Source organism: Zootoca vivipara, chromosome 1 (assembly GCF_965207765.1).
Source record: "Zootoca vivipara chromosome 1, rZooViv2.hap1.1, whole genome shotgun sequence".
Lineage (NCBI taxonomy): Eukaryota > Metazoa > Chordata > Lepidosauria > Squamata > Lacertidae > Zootoca > Zootoca vivipara.
In genome coordinates this window covers 10,003,940-10,024,243 of record NC_142582.1, presented here as the reverse complement: position 1 = coordinate 10,024,243, position 20,304 = coordinate 10,003,940, and the positions used below count along the sequence as shown (strand labels likewise).

General features: G+C 43.5%; 1 protein-coding gene across 3 annotated transcripts in view; it reads left to right on the top strand.

Moving 5' to 3' along the window:
• BMPR2 (bone morphogenetic protein receptor type 2) overlaps positions 1 to 20,304 on the top strand; it is a 78,553-nt gene that overhangs the window by 24,272 nt on the left and 33,977 nt on the right. Inside the window, exon 1 of one of the 3 annotated variants that reach the window (XM_088671963.1) lies at positions 11,870 to 11,945. The exons of the other annotated variants lie outside the window; for them this stretch is intronic. Coding sequence (XP_088528089.1) covers positions 11,885 to 11,945 — 61 coding nt within the window. The 5' untranslated portion in view covers positions 11,870 to 11,884. Of the gene's footprint in view, positions 1 to 11,869; positions 11,946 to 20,304 lie in introns of those variants that run through there. 3 annotated transcript variants of the gene reach the window in all.

Sequence of the window (20,304 nt, the reverse complement as noted above, 5' to 3'; positions counted from 1 at the left end):
ATTTAAGCTAGGGAAAGTTCCTAAAACAAGATAAACTGCAATTACAAGAACTGTGTGTTGATAAAACAGTGTTGCTTTTTGTATAGCAGCAGATTGCTTAATAGATTCATGCTACTTGCTGAGAAAGAGCTGAAGCAGAACAGGAGTTCCTCTGTCTTCTGAGAAGTGAACTTTATTCCAGTTAGCTGGGGGTCTCTAGGGACTGTTGGGCAGTCTATTGTTTAAGATTCTTTGTAATGTAAACTAATGTAGATTAATGAAGTTGGTTTGAACAAAATAGCTTTGTAGAAGCTAAACCTCTTTATTTTTGCGTACTTTGTGTGTATTTTACTTGTTCATTTATGATTAATACATTGGTTTGACAAGTAAAGTAACTAAATGTCTACTATACAATGAATATATGTAAAATTCTGAACAAAATTCCTGGTATGATAGTAGTTGGTGGAACACCACCTCACATTTAAAACGGAAATGAAACTATTTTTGTCATAAAGCACCATATTTTAGGATTGGGACTCGAGTCAAATATGCCATAGAGTAAGTGGGGGGGGGGAATCATCGTGTAAGTGGCAGCCTACACTTTTATTATTACAGTATTGCATCGTGGGGCCTTCTAATAGCAGTGGCGAGAGTGAGAGCTCCTATCTCTACAGTTGTCATTGTATATGGCATGCTGCATCTGCCCTGACAACTTTTTAAAAGCTCATTTCTACCTTTTAAATGATGCTGCATTATTTGTCATAACTGGAGGATCTCCAAATAGCAATATAGCGTTCATAAGAAATCACCATTGTGTAATAGTAGTAGTAGACTGGGTAGATCTCGGTCCAGTATACCTGAAGGAGTGTCTCCACCCCCATCATTCTGCCCGGACACTCTGTCCAGCGGCGAGGGCCTTCTGGCGGTTCCCTTGTTGCGAGAAGCCAAGTTACAGGGAACCAGGCAGAGGGCCTTCTCGGTAGTGGCACCCGCCCTGTGGCCCTTCCACCAGATGTCAAAGAGAAAAACAACTACCAGACTTTTAGAAGACACCTGAAGGCAGCCCTGTTTAGGGAAGCTTTTAATGTTTAATAAATTATTGTATTTTAATATTTGGTTGGAAGCCGCCCAGAGTAGCTTGGGAAACCCAGCCAGATGGGCGCAGAATAATAATAATAATAATAATAATAATAATAATAATAATAATAATAATAATAGATCCAGGGTCAGATCCCACTCTGCTACAAAACACAATGATATTGAACTAATCACTATCTCACAGTCTAACTTACTGCAAAAGATTGTTGTGTTTAATGTGGTGAGGAGACCCGCCTATGCTTTCCTTTCATTGAATTAATTTTTATTAGTATACTGTAAATTGTACATATTTTGTATTACATATGTGTGTGTGTGTGTGTGTGTGTGTGTGTGTGTGTGTGTTTAAATGTGTTGGAGAACTTCAGGTAACAAGTGACCAACAAGTCTAATAAATGAAGCAAAAATAAAGTTTTATCAGAGAGGCATAGGCATATGGTTGCAATCACACCTGAATTTTAGTGAACTAGTCAAAATGATATCTACTAGGTTTCAGCTGGTGTGTTTTGACCCACCACCAGGCCTGATCCCAGTTGCAACTCTTCAGCACTACCACCATATATGGTTTAAAAAACCTGAAGAGACAGGCCTTTTTCAGGGGGAAATCGCAATGCAAAAGTGTGTGAGATCATGGCAACCAAAATAGCTGCCATGCTCTCATGATAAAAATTTAGATGTCCCGGTGTGGGGCATACTTGTGGGGTATGCAGTCCCCACTCCATTCTGCCCTGTATTTTGCCAGACCAAAGGTGGCAACCCTAAACTAGTCTCACTTTTTTTTATTGGGGTTTGGAGAGAGGCAAAGGGGAAGAGCAGTCCTTACCCCAAGGGCAAATGGAGCAGCAGAGCACCACATCATAAGCCAGGAGTCAGCAAACTTTCTCAGCAGGGGGCCGGTCCACTGTCCCTCAGACCTTGTGGGGGGCCCGGACTATTTTTTTTGGGGGGGGGTGAACGAATTCCTATGCCCCACAAATAACCAAGAGATGCATTTTAAATAAAAGCACACATTCTACTCATGTAAAAACACACAGATTCCCGGATCATCTGTGGGCCAGATTTAGAAGGCAATTGGGCCAGATCCGGCTCCTGGGCCTTAGTTTGCCTACCCATGTCATAAGCCTTGTCAACTTCTGCCAATAATAGTAGAGGGCTGTGCATGTTTTAGGTCTGTTGCTGTTTTGCTTCACCAGCTCCATGTTGGTGTAAGAGAGAGGCACAGCTCCATCAATACCCATGGAAAAGACCCTACTTCAGGGCCCTCCTCTGGCTATCACCAGTTGTAGCCTGTTGCTTGCTTGGTCAGAGCTTGGGTCTCTGCCACAGTGATCTCTTCATGGCACTCCTCTTTACCAGCAGGTTGAGGACAATGCTTTGTCCTTTCCCCACCTATCACCTTCAGGGAGGTTAGGATTGCAGCCAGAGTTCCCCTCTGCCTCTCACTGAAGCCCAGCACAGATTGCAGACCATGTTCTTCTGTAACGACAGGCTACTAAGCAAAGCAAACATTTGTGAATCTCTTATTACATAAGATAGGAGCAGGTAACTTCTCAGTTTATATTTGTTTGCTTAGATTGCAGTAGGTACATATCAGCTTTGTATTTGACAGCCAGGTTTATGTGGGCTGTGTGTCTATGGATGTAATAACATTTGATGTTGATTGGAAATTATATTCCGCAGAACATTTTGTTTCACATTCATTTGCAGTCAGTTGAGTTAGATTTTGTAAGATCACTCTAATCCTGTGCCTGAACTAACATGCAGCCATTTTATAGATGGATCAACCCAGTGTTGCTGTCTGGAGCTCTGATTGTATACATTGCTTAGCTGCAGTGGACACAGAGTAGCCTGGCCATGAAAGTTGATTCTGTTGTGTTGCCTCTAGGGCCTGTCTCTGCAGTAAATTGCACTTGTTGCAAGGGATCCAGATGTCTTTCCTCAAGGTAACAACTTCTGTGGCAAACCACAATGCTCATTGTTAAGAAAATGTGGCCTCTCTTTTCCTCACATTAGTGTGTCATTTGAGATTCTGGTATGGAATATAATTTCTTGTGTGTCATGGGCACTTATTAGTGTCTGAAATCACTGGTGCAAAACAAGATGGCTCCTCCCATGGCCACAGTATTTCGTGTACTTGGCAATGCACCTAGTTTGTGGTAGATGAAACCCAGTGGGCTAAAACAGCTAGCCAAGCTCCTGTATTCCAGATGTTGGAGGGTTTATTTTAGAAAAGTACTGTAATGATTAGGGAATGGGGGGGGAGGTGAGTGGAATATGATATAAAATAAAGCATAGGTTCAAAATAACAATAACAGTAATTTATTACTGCCCATCTGACTGGGTGGCTGCCAACATATTAAAAACACAGCAAATACCAAACATTAAAAACTTCCTTCAGATGTCTTCAGAAAGTTGTGTAGTTGTTTACCATTTGACATCTGATGGGATGTGCTATTTGATGGGATGTTTTATCCTAACATTTTGAGCATGTTATGATGTTCAGCTTACATGCCTGGCATATGTATAATTCTTTAAGATGTTCTGCTGAAGACAAAAACTAGTAAATAACACCCCACCTTAACTTTTGTTGACAGAGGGGTGGATGGTGGAAGCCCACTAATGTGGAGGTACCTGCGGCAGCATGGAAACTTTTGGAGATTGGTGCTTGGGACAATTATTATTTTGCCCTGAAGGAGAGGGCATATATATTAGAAGGATCTCTTATTGGGTTCCTGTGCAACAAATTGTTTCTTGGGAGGGGGAATGCTTGAGCTGTGCAGGCTTCCCAAGCATAGCATTAGTCTATAAAAGATTAGAAAGCTACCTGCTTTATTAGAAAAATAAATTAAGGTTATCTATAACTTATTCCAGAAAAATACACCAATGGAAGAAATTACAATTGTATCCTGAAATGAATTTAAAAAAGAAAATAAAAGATTGTTTTGTGCTTGAGTAATTCTTCACATCTGGAAGGCAGAAGCATTTTACTTTCCCCTCATAGTATTTCCTATGTTCATTACAAGTGCAGCTCTGATAAGCAAAAGCCAGTCTAAGAAAAGTCCATGAACTGCAGTCCAAGGCAAAGATAAGATGTTCAATTTCTTCCCATTCTGATAAATGCTATGCAGCTACTGTGTGACTCAGATTCTTATTACATTTTAGCATGATTGTGAAGCAGTGGGCTGTCATCACATTTAAATAGAGCAATAGAGTTTAAATAATGTTTGCAAAACTTATCATAGTTTAATTCATATTAAATTATTTTTTATCACTTCAAGTGACTTTAAGCATATTTAGGTTTTTTATAATGTGTCATGACTTTTCCATTGTTTACTTTAGACCAAAAAAAATCACCTTTCCATTATTTTGACCCCCCCCCCAAAAAAAACCCCTCTTTAAAAGCAGTCAGTTCACAAAAGCCTGTTGGAACAAAAAAGTCTTCACCTGCTGGCAGAAGGGCAGCAGGTAGGGAGCCAGTCTAGCTTCCCTAGAGAGGGAGTTCCAAAATCTGGGAGCAGTTGTTTATGTATGCGACAACGGCCGCTCGGATGTTACTACCCCAGAGATGGAAGGAAGAAACAACCCTACCAGAGAAGAATGGCAAATCAAGTTGATAGTCTATGCCGAAATGGCAAAACTAACTGGGAAGCTCAGGAATCAAGAAGACAAGAAATTTAAAAAGAATGGGAAATGTTTATAATGTATATACAAAATCATTGTTAACAGGTCAAAACATTAGCAGGATTTTAAACACACTTGTAATCTAACAGAAAATTTAGGAAGATGAAAAATTGGAGAAGTCTTGATATGCAGTTGAAAATAGAATCAATAGGACCCATGGAAGGGATGTGGGGGGGGGGAGTCAGGAGTTTCAGAGTAATCTCAACAATTAGATTTGGAATTGTTTTTGTTGTATGTTTATATTTTGGAAAATCAAATAAACATTTATTTCACACACACTGAGAAGGCCCTCTCCCGTGTCCCCCCCCCTAAATGTGCCTGTGAGGCTGATGGGACCGAGAGGCCTTTCCCTTCTCAGTATTAAACCTTCACATGTATTAATGTGGAAAATAAATATGTTGCATTTCATTATTTCATAGTTATCACAACTATGACAAAAGGGCCCTTATTATTAATTTCACATCATATTAAGCTAACTTTAAGAAACAGTGGTGGTAGAATTCTGATTATCATTTTCCAGGAACATTGATGCAAGAAGTATGAAATAGAGCTATTATTTTGTTTTTGACTAATGCAGACATTACTAATTCAGGACAAGTTACTGGTGTAAATATATGTGAATAGCTTGCACTTATTGATAAACAATGGAATTGGAAGGAGAAGGAAGCGGGAAATGAATAAAAGCACCAGTTTGTAAAAGGAAGTGCACATTCCATGGAAAGAATGGGGAACTTGTTTAGATGTGACAATTTTCTATCTTTATGAAAGGAATCAGTCCTTTCTTCCTTTGGAGCAAGGGTATCCAACATGGTGCCCTCCAGAAGTCATTGGACTCCAACTTTCATCTTCCCTGGCTATTGCAGCTGATGAAAGTTGGAGTCTAACAGCATATGGAGGGCACATTTTTGGTACCTGCACTCTGAAGCCAATGAATTTATAGCTCTGTTGCTCGGCATTTTGAATTCCAGTTTGCTCTTAGGAATGACGCAGTTAGGAAAATAACAGAGAATGCTCTGTTTTATATATTGGTTTTGTTCAATGTGTTTTTGTTTTTTTTAAAACCCCACAAAATTCTAGCTGTCAAGTGTTCAATGTGAAACTTAACAAAAACCTTCATCTGAACTTCTTTGCAGTTTTATTCAAATAGCCTTTCTATTTTATTATTATTATTATTATTATTGGGGAAATTATTTTTTCTGAATACTAGTAGTTATGATTCATGAAGAAAAATATAAAAATTATCACTTTTTATTTATTAAAGCCTAATGGATTGGATCCATCAGAGTTTTTCCTGAATGCAAAGAGTCCTTCCGTGAACTGCAATCCAGAAAGGGCAGAAGAAACAGGAGGGATGGAAGAATTCTTTACCAAATGCCTATTTCCCCCTGCAGGCTTCCAAACCATGGCTTGTATTGCTTCATAGGATTCCATCAATCCTCCTGGACAGTCTTTTGCAAAAGGCTGTAGGGGGAAACCAGGAAAAAAAATTGCTGCCACCCCCTCCATTCATGTGAGAGTTCCATGAGCAGAACTGGGCTGATACATCTCTGAATTCAATGTCTCGTTAATTAAACTTTGAGAAAATTGTTAATGGAAAAAGAAGCATCATGCATTTCCGAAGCATTTTCATCCTAAATACTTTTCTGATTCCCTGAAGTCAAAGTATTTTACTCATGTAAAATAAAGAACATGTTTAATAGAAAACATGTTTCCTTCCTGGAAGAAGGGAGCTCAGAAGAAATTCTACAACATACTATTTTCCTGTAAGCATCAAGTCATTGTGATGAGTAACAAGTAACTAAAGAGTTAATTGTGTACTGTAGCACCTGACCACTGAGGAAGATCATGTTACAGAATGTACCAGAAGTGTTTCTGTATGTATCAGTTGGTTTCGTTTCTGCCTGGGAGACGGTCTCAAGATGTCTGCGCTCTCACCAGGTTGTTTGTTATTTTCTCTCTAGAATAAACTTAAGTAGTTATTAGAACACTTTGGACTCTGTGTGTTCTTAAGAGGCTTTTTATCCAACGGCTATACAAGCTTTCGCTGTGTGAGAAGAAGAACTCTGCTGTGTGTGTGTGTTTTACTGCCAGCCCGGTTCTACGGAAGCAGAGAAGCGGAGAGGAAGCGCGCCGGGCGATAATCAGAGGCTCCTAATTGAGTCATAAACAACTCAACGGAGCCCTATACCCCTCACAGGTTATGGGTCATAGAACCTAATCAATCACCAAAGCAATAAAAGGTGATTGCAGCTGTAAAAGCCGTGGAGAAAGCCGGTGTAAAGTGCTAGCTGGGAGAAACCTGTTGTCTTGCAGTCGGCAATCAATAGATGCACTCGCTAGCAGAAAGACCCTGTACCAGAAGGCTGGGATCCGCAGTCTACCCGGAGGAGCAACGTGAGCTATTCTGAGTGAGTACACAGACACGGAGCCCGGGGGTGGACAAGATGGCGGAGCAGCTACAGGAGTCATTTGTCGTGCCGTTCCAGAGGTTGAATGGCGACAACTATGCAGAGTGGAGAGAAAGGGCCAGAATGTGGTTGCTGGGAAAGGATTTGTGGACTTGTGTGTTAAATCCTCCAACCCCTGTCGCTGATAATTCAGCAGCTGAAGCACAGAGGTTTGCAGCAGAAACCAGAAAAGACAATAAGGCTCTATGTGCCATTGCCATGAGCTGCGATGCTACACAACTGCCCTATGTGCAAAATGCTGAAAATGCCAAGGAAGCCTGGGACAGTTTGGAAAGGGTCCATCAGAGAAAAACAGCTGGAGCTAAGCTGCATGCTATGAGGCATCTCTTTGAGTTGAGACTGAGACCAGGGCAACCCATTAAGGAGCACATTGCCAATGTGATTGATGCATTCCATAAGCTGCAGCGGCATGAGATTGTGTTCAAAGAGAAGGAAAAAGTTTATATTTTGCTGTCTAGTTTGGGAAACGCCTATGAACATTTGTGTTTAACATTTGAGTCAATGCCTGAATCTGAACTCACGATTGCTTACGTTTCTGGGCGTTTGGCGGATGAGGAACTGAGACGCCAGAAAGAATCGGCTGAGAAGGGGGGCCGTGGGCGCAGAGAAGCCAGTGGGGGTGCAGTAAAAAGCACTGAGGAATCCACTGTGAGTGCGTGCGCAACAAGGCTTTGCTATCGGTGCCAGCAGCCTGGGCACGTAGCAAGATTCTGCCCAGCTCCGGAAGCAGCCAAGGTCACTCAGCCAGGTGCCAGGCAACCCAGCGGACGTGGTCGTGGGACCAGCCAGCAGCGCCAAGGCAGAGGACGTGGGAAAACTCCAGATAAGCCTGTCAGCCGTCTTTCTGCTGCCTTAGCAACGATTCGAAACAAAGGACAGGACAGTTTCACTTTTATTATCGACTCAGGCAGCAGCCATCATCTTGTACCTCCTTCAGGACAGATCCTGAACTGCAGGCCACTTGAAGATGAAAAAAGCCTGCATCTTGCTGATGGTTCTTCTGGAACAATTAAAAGCAAGGGTGTTTTTTATATGCAATGCTTAGACACTAACCTTGATGTTTATGTTGTACCAGGCATGGAAAATGGTCTTTTAAGTGTGTCTTGCTTATTGCGTGAGGGCTTTGAAATAAGTTTTGCCAATGGTGTTTGCAAAATTGCCAGAGATGGGGCTGAGCTGGTAAGCGTTACTGTTGGGTCTGATGGTCTGTTTGTCCTAGACGGGAGGGGGCAAGCAGGTGGAAGTAACACTGGTGATGCTCAGGCTAAAAGTGCCAATACCCCAAAGGGCACAGAGGGCGCTATCCATAAGGATTGTATTCATGCTTGGCACAGAAGATATTGTCACATGTCTTTTCCTTATGTGAAAAAAGCCCCTGATTTTGTCAAAGGTTGCAGGTTCAAGCCATGTCAAAAACACCTGCAATGCCGCGCATGTGCGAAAGCGAAGACGAAGAGATGCTCTTATCCTAGGTCTGAGAGGAAGAGCACAAAACCATTTCAGTTAGTTCACTTGGATATTTCTGGGCCTATGTCAACGTTAAGTTTAGGTGGTTCAAAATATGTTTTGTGTCTTCTGGATGATTTCAGCCATTTTTCCTGGGTCATAACACTGAAAGAGAAGGGGGAGGCTGCCAGAGTGATACAGGAGTGGGTAGCCGAGGTAGAACTACAGTTCTCCGTCACTGTCCAGTGTTTCCAGAGTGACAGAGCGGGAGAGTTTTTGAGTGCAGAACTACAAGGGTTTTTCCGAAGCAAGGGAATGAGGCACAGGAAAACCGCTCCTTTTAGTCCACAGGAGAATGGTTTAGCTGAAAGGAAATTTAGAACGCTGTCTGAACTGGTGGAGGCAACGTTGTTTGATGCAGGACTACCCCAGAAGTTTTGGGGGGAATGCTATAAATTTGTGAATTATTGTTCAAATCGCGCTTTTAATTCAGTTGTGGACAACACACCCTACTACATGTTGTATGGCAAAGTTCCGAAGGTGCACTATTTCAGAACTTTTGGGTGTGAGGCTTGGGTTCTAATTCCAAAGCAGAAGCGCAGAAAGGGAGGATCAAGATCCAGAAAAATGATCTTCTGTGGTTACGAACCAAACTCAAAGGCTTGGAGGTTTGTACCAGCAGAGGGGGACCAAACCCGCGTTCACATTAGCAGGAGTGCTACGTTCTGTGAACAAGAGGGCTGGAGACGCATTCATGCTAACCCCGAAGTTCTTCTTGACTGGTCTTCAGGTTTTGACCAGGAAGAGGAAACTCAGGTAGCTGATGCTGGAGTTCCAGATGCTGCAGGACCAGATCCAGGTCAGGCAGCTGGTCCAAGTGGTGTAGCTCCTAGGGAAGTGAAGCAAGTAGTCAGAAGCGCACCGACTTCACCCCAGGTCAAGCCTGGGAAGTACAGCAAACGTGGTAGGTCACCCACTTCACCCAAAGCAAGCCCAGAGGGGGCTGCAAAGCGTAGTAAGTCTCTTGACAGTGCTGCTAGTCCGAGAGAGCCACAGTCAGAGACAAGCAGTTCGGATTTAGAGGGGGAAGATGTGGGACCAAGGCGTTCAAAACGCACCACGAAAGGTAAACCACCTGAAAGGTTTACAGCTGTCAGTGTATGGGCGAACCTAGCAGTGTGTGAGCCTGAAAGCTTTGAAGAGGTGCAACAGTTGTCAGTGGAGGAAGCTAGGAAGTGGAAAGTTGCAATGGAGAAAGAGTTGAAATCCATGCAATCTCTTGGTGTGTATAGCCTAACACAGTTGCCAGAAGGCAAGAAAGCAGTCAGTTGTAGGTGGGTCTACAGGCTGAAACCCACAGTGACTGGAGAGCCTCAGTACAAGGCTAGGTTAGTGGCTAGAGGTTTTACTCAGAAGAAAGGAATCCACTACACAGATGTCTTTAGTCCGACTTCGAGAGCGGAATCTTTCAGGATGCTTTTAGCGACTGCAGCGCAGAGAGGCCTAGTGGTCAACCACTTGGATGTGGACACCGCTTATTTGAACTCTGACCTCCAGGAGGAGTTGTACATGTTGCCTCCTCCAGGGTTTGAGAGTGACGTGCCAGGTCAGGTGTGGAAGCTGCACAAGTCGATCTACGGTCTGAAGCAATCAGCTAAAAATTGGAATTCATGTCTTGATTCTGTTTTGAAGAGCCTAGGTTTCAGGAAGAGTCTAGCTGACAGTTGTCTGTATCTCAGAGGTGAAGGAGAACAGCAAGAACTGTTGCTTGTCTATGTTGATGACTTGATCTGCTTAGCAAAGAGCCAGATGCAAGTGCAGAAGTTTGCAAAAGAGCTAGGCAAGAGGTTCAAACTCAAGAATCTAGGTGCAGTGAATGTTTATCTAGGTGTGCAGATAGACAGAACTGAGGATGGAAGTTTTTTGCTCAGTCAGAAAGGCAAGATTGAACATTTGCTTGAGAAGTTCAGAATGTCTGACTGTAAAGGGGTCAGAACACCCATGGAGACAAACTTTGTGAAAGATTCACAAGTGAAGGACAAAGTAGCGTTTGAGAGTCCTGAAGTGTTTCAGTCAGCGCTAGGGAGTCTGTTGTATTTGTCACAATGGAGCAGACCAGATATTGCTTTTGCAGTCAATTTGCTCAGTAGAGAAGCATCGAAACCTAGCGTGCATGCTTGGAATGGCATTAAGAGAGTGCTTAGGTATTTGCAGGAGACCAAAGAGTATTGTTTGGAGATGTCAGCGCAAGGTGAGCCACAACTCACTTGTTTTGCAGATGCTGATTGGGCCAATCAGGAAGACAGGAAGTCAGTGACTGGTTTGGTAGTCAAGTTTGGAAATGCCCTGATTGGTTGGCGGTCGCGCAGGCAAAGCCTAATAGCAATGTCTTCCACGGAAGCCGAATTCTGTGCGTTGTCTGCGACATGCACTGAATTGGAGTACTATAGATGTTTGGTCCAGGAAATCTGGGGTGATTGTAGCCAGCCCATCACTGTTTGGGGCGACAATCAACCATCTTTGAGACTGGCGGAGTCTGGACAGTTCAAGGCCAGAACCAAACACTTAGACATCCGCTTCCGAAACGTATGTCAGAGCATACAGGTAGGCTTGGTAAAGTTGAGGTATTGTCCAAGCCAAAAGAACCTAGCAGATGGGTTCACAAAACCCTTGAGTTTCCAACGGCATGGGGAATTCTGTGAAGGGTTGGTTTTAGGGTAAGTTTGGATACCCGCTATCCCCAGTGTTCAGGTGAGAGGGGGTGTGATGAGTAACAAGTAACTAAAGAGTTAATTGTGTACTGTAGCACCTGACCACTGAGGAATATCATGTTACAGAATGTACCAGAAGTGTTTCTGTATGTATCAGTTGGTTTCGTTTCTGCCTGGGAGACGGTCTCAAGATGTCTGCGCTCTCACCAGGTTGTTTGTTATTTTCTCTCTAGAATAAACTTAAGTAGTTATTAGAACACTTTGGACTCTGTGTGTTCTTAAGAGGCTTTTTATCCAACGGCTATACAAGCTTTCGCTGTGTGAGAAGAAGAACTCTGCTGTGTGTGTGTGTTTTACTGCCAGCCCGGTTCTACGGAAGCAGAGAAGCGGAGAGGAAGCGCGCCGGGCGATAATCAGAGGCTCCTAATTGAGTCATAAACAACTCAACGGAGCCCTATACCCGTCACAGTCATCAAGTACTGTTTCAATATTAATGAATAATCTATGAAACCAAAGGCAGTAATCTGGTTTGGATTCAGTAGCTACAGTTCTAAAACTATTACTTGTAAGTACTTCATGAAGCAATTTGAGATTTCATATAACTAAGCTGCTGGAAAATGCCTTGCTTTTATTATAACTTCTGTTGTTGCCCTAAAAATAGGGATTCTGCTACTGCAATTTGATATATCCAACAAGCATAGCTCCTTCTCAGAGAAGCAGTTATGTGGTAATATCTCCTTAGGATGCATATTGCTCAGTATGCAGCAAAGTGCTTCTGTTAGAACAAGGATTTTTACTTGTGCAACCAAACTTCACCATCTGCTTTCCCAACATTGTCCCCTGTCTCCCTTCCTTAAAGGCAGGGTAGGTTAATCAACTTTAAAATCTGGGGAAAAGAACATTCATATTTGGTTACTCACCCGAAGCTTGCTTAAACTTCTTTTTGCAGTCTGTTTGGGGCTTTAAAAATAGGGGAACTTTCAGGCCCAGTACATGACTGGAGAGCTGTGTTCAGGTTGGTGCGCTAGAAGTTATACAGGCCTGCTATACAGTGTCTTATGTTTAGGAGGAGGAGGAGGAGGAGGGCCGCCCGGCAGCCTTACCTCATGCCGTCCCTCTCCCGCATTTCTACTTGGCTGTGCAGTCTCCTGGCGCCTCACGCCGGCTGGGGCAGGCCATTTAGAAATAAGACTGGGCTTGAGGAAAACGCACCTCGAGAAATCGGTGCCGTTTAAAAACGGGCAGAGGCTGGTGGCACCGAGGGGAGCGGCGCCGGGGAAGTGGCGGCAGGAGATGTTGTAAATAATAATAATAATAATAATAATAATAATAATAATAATAATAATAAAGTATTTAATAGTGTGGCAAGCTGTAAAGGGGGTTCTTCATGGAGAAGCGGGGCAGGGAGGAAGAAAGGTGAAGAAAAGGTGAGAGAAAGGAGCGTTCCTGAAGTAAGGATGAGTCATGGTTTTTGAGGTGTGGAAAAGACGGGGGGGTGCCAGAAGGTGATCACGCCTAGGGCGCAAAAAACCCTAGCACCGGCCCTGGCTACAATGGATAAGAAAATATGCATGAACTAGCTGTCCCGGCCACGCGTTGCTGTGGCTCATCCCTGTGACTGCCCCCACCCTGTGACTGCCCCCACCCTGTTCCGATTCATGACCTATTCTGCCCCCTCCCCCCCAGGCTCATCCCTGTGACTTCCCACACCATGACCCATGACCTATTCTGTTCCCTTCCCCCCGGCTCATCCCTGTGACTGGCCATACCCTGTCCCGACCCATGACCTATCCCGCCCCCTCCTCCCCCCACCCCTGGGTCATCCTGTCCCACTCGCAAACCCCTGCGGCCTGGCCGGTTCCCCCGCTTTGGTGTTGTTTTCTGTTAAAGGCCCATATTCAGTTGGTTGGAATGTTCTGTTGTGATGTAACTGATAGTATACAGCCAAAGGCAGCAGCTGAGGTGTATGTTCCTTTGACGTCCACTGGAGGGCGCTATGTTTTTTAAAAATAGAAATTTACGTTTTTACGTTTTTACCTGCCAAAGGTTTGGCACGTGTGGAATCTAAGGTTAAGTTGGCACTCGCATATTGGTACTGGACACTGTGTCCAAATTTGAACACAATCGGCCAAGCGGTTTCCGAGAAAAGTGGAAAGTCCCAAACATGGGCCCTTTAAATTTATATATATATATAGATAAAGAATGTGTTGATGTGACCCCAAAGATCAGTGCTTTTTAAAATTGTATTAACAAAAGCATTGTTTCCAAAATTTGGGGAAGGAAGGGTGGTGCTGTGGCTCTAGTAAGACGTAATGCAGGCTTCCATTCAATTCTGGTCAAAAGAATTCAAGGAGCTTGTTGCTCAAGAGACAAGTTATCAGGATTATGTGTTTCAGAAAAGCAGGTTGAGAGGGAAAGCTGAGAGAAATACCGGTAGGCAATTTTGTTCAAAGAAGATTAAAATGGCAATATATTTGAGAATGATGGTCTAGGGAGACTCTAGAAGAAGTGGCAGATCACTTGCTTGCGCAAGTTTTTGCATCTTACCCAATTAAAACAGAGCACCTTAAATTACAACATGGTGATTTTAGAGCAGCTTTGCAGTAGAATAAACTGCTTAGGGAGGATGTTTGATGTTCCTAGGTGATTTTAATAAAATGTTGTGTACTTCTTCCATACATGAATTATGTACTGTATATAATCATTTGTTTTAGAACAGAAGTTGGACTAAACAATCCAATATCTTCCTTCAATACTGTGACTGACCCTTGCTTCCAAAGTGATTATGAAAGATTGTGGGTCAGTTCAGATATTTAGAAATAATTTTCTTCGTGTGGTATGGCATCACTGATCTGGGAATGCAATGCACTCATGTAGTAACTTAATATCTAACCTGATTTATCCTTGGATATAACTACACTCTCTCAGACAGAAGCACTTTCCATGATTGTGGTGACAAAAGAATCTGCTGCTGCTATTATGAAAATTGTTTCCAGGATATCATAACTATTTCCATGCAGGAGCAGTTATTTATCAGGTTCTTGATGCAAGTGTTTCCCCAAAGATTTACCCACAGTAAAACTTTTGAATGTCTGATTTCACACTGAGAAGTTATTTTAAAGTGTCCCCAGGGACTGAAGATAGAGCACCCATAGAGACCGTTGGGGAAGCCCCAAAATATTTTAATTAAGCTTTGAATGTGTACAACTGTGGACAAAACAAAAACAAAAAATCTAAACAGGCTAATGAGGAACAATTATGTTTAGTTGTCATGAAATCCTAACGGGATTAACTGGGGTGGCGGAGAGGAAAATTGGGGCTCAGGGAATGTAATGGAGTGGCTTGAATACTAAATTACACTGCAACACTTTGATGCAGAACTCCAATTCTTATCCTTTTAATTTATCACAGTTACACAAATCAAGATTTCATAAGGAGCAAATAATTTGCACTTAGTGAAATGTGTGAATTTCCTCCTTTCCTTGAGTCACAGCATAAATACTTAGTGTTTACATATGGAATTGTGTTGTCCTTTGTTACTGAAGATAGAAACAACATCCTTTCTTTGTTTCTTTGGCAGTCAGTGCCAAGGATAAGAAAATACAGGACAGCTGAGCATTCCAGGCCCAAAGCATCTGTTCTTGAGAATAAAATTGTGTGTGTGACCTACAATTATTATTTAAACCAAGGCAAGAGCAATCCTTTGTCTTCAGAAATGTCTGAAAGGCAAGAGTGGGGAAGATTACATTATTAGTCAAGACAATTTCTGAGCATGTAATGTGCCACAGCAATATATAATTTTTGCAGAATACTTAAATAATGTGTAAGATAACGGGAAGGTATGTGACAAGAAGTTCCTAGGACATCAGTGCTATCAAATATCACCACACATTGTTATTTATTGCTGTCTTGTGTAGGACAACTTATACAGTGAATCTTCTGCTTTGTAAACATAGTGGTGTGTGCTCTATCAGTAAGATGTGTCACAATTAAAAAAAACATTTTTAAATTAGTTTATACTGCAGTGTTATTTTCAGATTCAGTATTTGGAAATTGCATAATAGAGCTGCCAATTACCTTGCCATAGTCTCTGGTCAAACTGGTTTTGGAGCTTTTTATAATACACTGCAGTACTCTTAGGGTGGGGACCCACTGGATAATTCCCATGAGGAGTAACACATTCTCCACACTAGCCTGGAACAATTTCTATGATGTTTCTTTTTAGTACATTCAGCAGTAATGCTTACCCTATATAGCTCTGTAAAAAAAACAATGAAGAAAACTCAGCTTCCTTTCATATCAATAAAATAGTCGTATGTGCTACCCTTATATATCAATAGAGTGGACATCAGTTTCAGCTTATTTTCTTTTCTCTTTTAAGAGAAGAGAACAGGTTGTCATTTGACTTATTCCTTATGTCAAACATGGCTCTGAAAACTATAGTTTGGTATGATATCTGAATTGGCAAGAAAAAAAATTCCTTCCAGAAGCACCTTAGAGACCAACTAAGTTTGTCATTGGTATGAGCTTTCATGTGCATGCACACTTCAGATACTTCTTCAGTGTGCATGCACATGAAAGCTCATACCAATGATAAACTTAGTTGGTCTCTAAGGTGCTGCTGGAAGGATTTTTTTTATTTTGTTTCGACTATGTCAGACCAACACCTACCTGTAACTTGAATTGGCAAGGTTTGGCTTGTGCTTTGATAGCAAACCAGAATCAGAAATCATGGTTTCTGCTAATTAGGGTTTATGTGCCTTAATTATGTTTGTATTGTTATAGCAATAGAAACAGGTTTTCTGTTACTTTAACAGTAAGAGGAGTAGCCTTGTCATTTCCTCCAAATAAATCATTGTGTGTATACTGCCTAAACGTTTCTGCATTAGTCTCTTGTAGCAAAAACAACATTCTTTGGGTCCCTGAAAGCCTAACAAATGTATTCTGGCATAAACTCTCAGGGGCCCAAGACTACTTCATCAGATGCATGAAGTGAAATCTTAGCTGAAGGTCTATTTTCTAAATTTTGCACCTCATTGCCATTCAGTTCCTACCTTACAGTATTCCCCATTTATATACCTGCCAACTAAGATTTCACATTATGTGGTTCCTGTCTGTGGGAACTGCGGGGCCCAGGGCCTCGCCACGCAAGACAGCTCCCCTTTTCCGGGGGGGGGGGCTGCATTGCGGGAGGGGTTCCATGACCTCATTTACCCAGCAGTGGAAGGAGGAATGCTGCCCATGTCACTAGGGTGCCCAGCTGACCTATCGTCTACTTTGGTGGATCTCCCAGCCCACTCACCCTCTTTCTTGTGTTGCTTGACTATGGCCTTGCTATGACTAATGTCGGTTGCCTGGTTGTTGGGGCCAGGTGGGAATTTTTCCGCTTGGCAAATTGGCTCCAACCATTTGGTTTTTGCCTACCTAGTAGCAATCGTCACAGCTTTGTAAGGTTAGGCATTGGGTAAGCCTTGTTGTGGGAGGTGAGGTTGCTGCCTCTGCCTGCCCCTCCACGCTAAGGGGATCCCATTAAAGGGATCCAGGTGTGTGGTTCCTGTCCAAAGCCTGGGTGTGGCCTAGGGCCATGCCACAACCCCATCGGTGACCCTGGGGGAGTTCTTAATTGATGTATATCATAAGGCTCCCCCTATTGGTGGTTGACCCTTTCAAGACTTCCTGCAGATGGGCAGGAGTCAGGATATAGTCTTGCTTCATCCAGTTGCCTAAGCCAAACCGCTCACATCTGTAACCAGTAAAGTTGTGGCCTAATTTATCCCATTAATCCCATTAACCCAACATATTTTTGTTTGTGTGTTTATTTCTGTGGGAACTGCAGGGCCCGGGGCCTCACCATGCAAATAAATTTGTTAGGCTTTCAAGGCCACAGAATTCTGATGGTTTTTGCTACAAGAGACTATGTATACACAGTGATTTCAGTAGAGCCATTGGAAAGCTTTCCCTCTTTAATTGCTTTTATAGCCTAAATGGTAGGTGAAGATTTACATGCAGATTCTGGTCCAGTATGTACAGTATAAATGTGAAAATAGAGCAGAAGAATAGAATCAGCAGGTAGCTTTGCTAAAGAGGCTGAACTTTGTTGCTGGGTATAGTTCTAGTCATAGCTGCCAAGTTCTCCCTTTTTTTAAGGGAAATTCCCTTATGCTGAATAGGCTTCCTCGTGAGAAAAGGGAAAACTTGGCAGCTATGGTTCTAGTTCAAATCTGAATAGACTTATTTACTCTGGGTCATTAATGTCAAAATTATTTTGTGGAAAGAATATACATTGAAAGGCACAATGAACATATGAACTATGATAGTTGCTCTCAAAAATGCTACATTAATGCTAGTGTGTATTTCTTCCTTTACAGAAAATTCACATATTTTCTCTTTGATGCTAGAAAATGGCAAAATTCTGATTTAAGGCAAAGAAATAATTTAGCATTCATGTATTTTCCCTTTCACTATTTTAATAAGGCAGTCACTTATGGAACATTGTTATCCAGTCCCTTTGTTTTATTATACATTATTACACAATGCTTTGCTCAGGCATGGCAATCCAGTGAAGATTTATCTATGAAAAATCTGGAAATGCACAAAATAGGCATTTTGCTTTGATTGATTCAACCAGTTTACCGTGTTTCCCCTTTTTTAAGACACCGTCTTATAACTTTTTTCCTCAAAAAAACCACAGGGTGGCTTATTTTCGGTGGGTGTCTTAAGAAAGATGCAAAGTGATACACAAAATAAGGAAAATATTTGGTGTGTGCAAGCAGTTTTGCATTTATTTCTATTCTGCTGCTGAGTCTAGTCTTCTTACAACACAAGGAGGCGGCTTGCCGGGTTGTCGCCCAGCAGCGTGCGCGGAGCGCCCCGAGCCTCTGGGAGCCGGAGGAGGAGGCTTGCTGGATCGTCGTTTTCCTTGTGTTTCCTTGATTTCCTAATCCCTTCTTATCCCTGCCCTGTCCCACCCTAACCCTTCCCCACCCCCACTCCCACCCCCTCATCCTCCTAGTGCCGTACCTTCACTGCGTGTTCCCTGCTGGGGGGTGCGGCTTGGGGGGTAATTTTTTCGGTTGCATAGGCTTCGTCGAGCGGCTTTTTAGCTGCTTGAAGGGGGAGCAGTCAAGAACGCTCCGTTTGCTTGCGCTGGGAGCGGGAACGCTTTAGTGGCTGGGCTAATTTTAAGCTTTTGCCGTGTTTTCCGTGCTCTAGGCTAGCGCTCTGAGCGGGAGCGCTCTAACCGCCGCCAGCTACCGGTATTTGGGCGGCAGGGTGCCGTTTTCGCGCGCCTCAGGCCACGTGTCCAGTTTTAGGGCTGGCTTGTGGCGCCTTTGGAGGGGTGCTGTTGCGTGCGGAGGCTTCCACTCCCTCCCCCTCCTTTGTTGAGTCCATTGACAAGCGGCTTGAACCCGCTTGTCAGCGGTTCGCCAGGCTTTTCCTTGTCTGCGCTTTGACAGCCGCCAGTCAGCTGGGCTCGGGGAGGCTTTTGTGACAGCTGCAGATTGCGCCTTTTTTGCCGAGGGAAGCGCGGAGCGGCTCCTGGCTCGGTGGCAGCGCTTCCTGTTTGGTAGCGTCTCTCAGTCCTCCGCCTTGCGGAAAGCCGCCTCCTCCTCTTCCCCGCCCCAGTTGTCTCCTTTCCTCGCTCCCCGCCTTTTCTCTCTCTCACACACACAGAGGGAGAGACACCGTTCCGTGCGCACGGCCGCTCAGCCATTCTTTCGCGAGCGTGTCACAAACACCGCTCTCCTCCTCCCCCCACCCATCCTTTCTTGCGTGCGTGTGCATGCCTCCTCTGTGCTTCAGGTCAACAGCTCGGCGAGCGCGAGCGCCGAAAGAGGGCCGAGCGCGCGGTGCTTGTGCCTCCTCCTGCTTCTCCCCCCCCCCGTCCGTGTGTGAGGGAGAAATTAGCAGTTGAGGGCGAGGACGGATAGAGAGCTGCACGGCGCTTCAGCAGCAGCAACAGCAGCAACCAGTTCCAGGTGCCGAGCCGCGGCAGAAAGAGGAGGCGGCGCGCGGAGCGCCCTGAGTCTCCGGGACCCAGCGGTGCTCTATAGCCCTTTGAATCCTCCTCCTCCTGCTGTTGTGGCTTGGGGCGCTCCGTGCTGTGTTGCTGGGCACTTTGTCGGTCCCGCTGCTGGGGCGCTCGGCGGTCTCATTCTAAGCGGCGCTGCTGCAGCAGCAGCAGTAGCCAGTTCCGGGCACCAACCCAGCAGCCCTCCTTTTCCTGCCGCGGCCGGCATGCTGGGTTCCGCTGGCTCGGGGTATGGCTTATTTTCGGGGTATGGCTTAATTCCACAAAAGTGTAAAAATCCTGCTACGTCTTATAAAATGACTACGTCTTAAAATAGGGGAAACACGGTAAATTCTGTGCACTAGTTTAAGGACTTTAAATGCTTCTTTCATTCTGAAGAGTCTTTCTTTCTTTCTAATGAAATAATTATATAGGGTTGTTTTGATGAGGTATGGCCTAATTTCTGGAGTATATCAAAAAGAAAAGTGGACAAAAATTCCTTTGAATTTCTGGGATCTTAAGACATTTTGATCTTTTAATATTCTAGCTCAAGGGAGATGTATGTTCAATGGGAAGACTAATTATGATGATGATCTAAGATTTACTGATAATGTGGGCTGGGACTGAATGTATCCCTATTCATCCGGTTTCCCTTTCTGAATATTTAAAGCATCTTCATTTATGAATACCATAAAATGTACCAAGCTTGTGATGCTGCTGCAGGCCACTTTTAAGTGCTTTTTTCTGCTGTAGTACTCAATGTCACTTCGTTTCTAATGGTTCTGCTAATAGGATTTTTGGATAAGTCTAATATATTTCTGACATGGTGATCTCTGGTGTTCTAGAGTGAGAGGAAGAACTATCCCGGCACAGCATATTCACAAAAAAGGAAAGGAAAGCAGATATTGCAGAG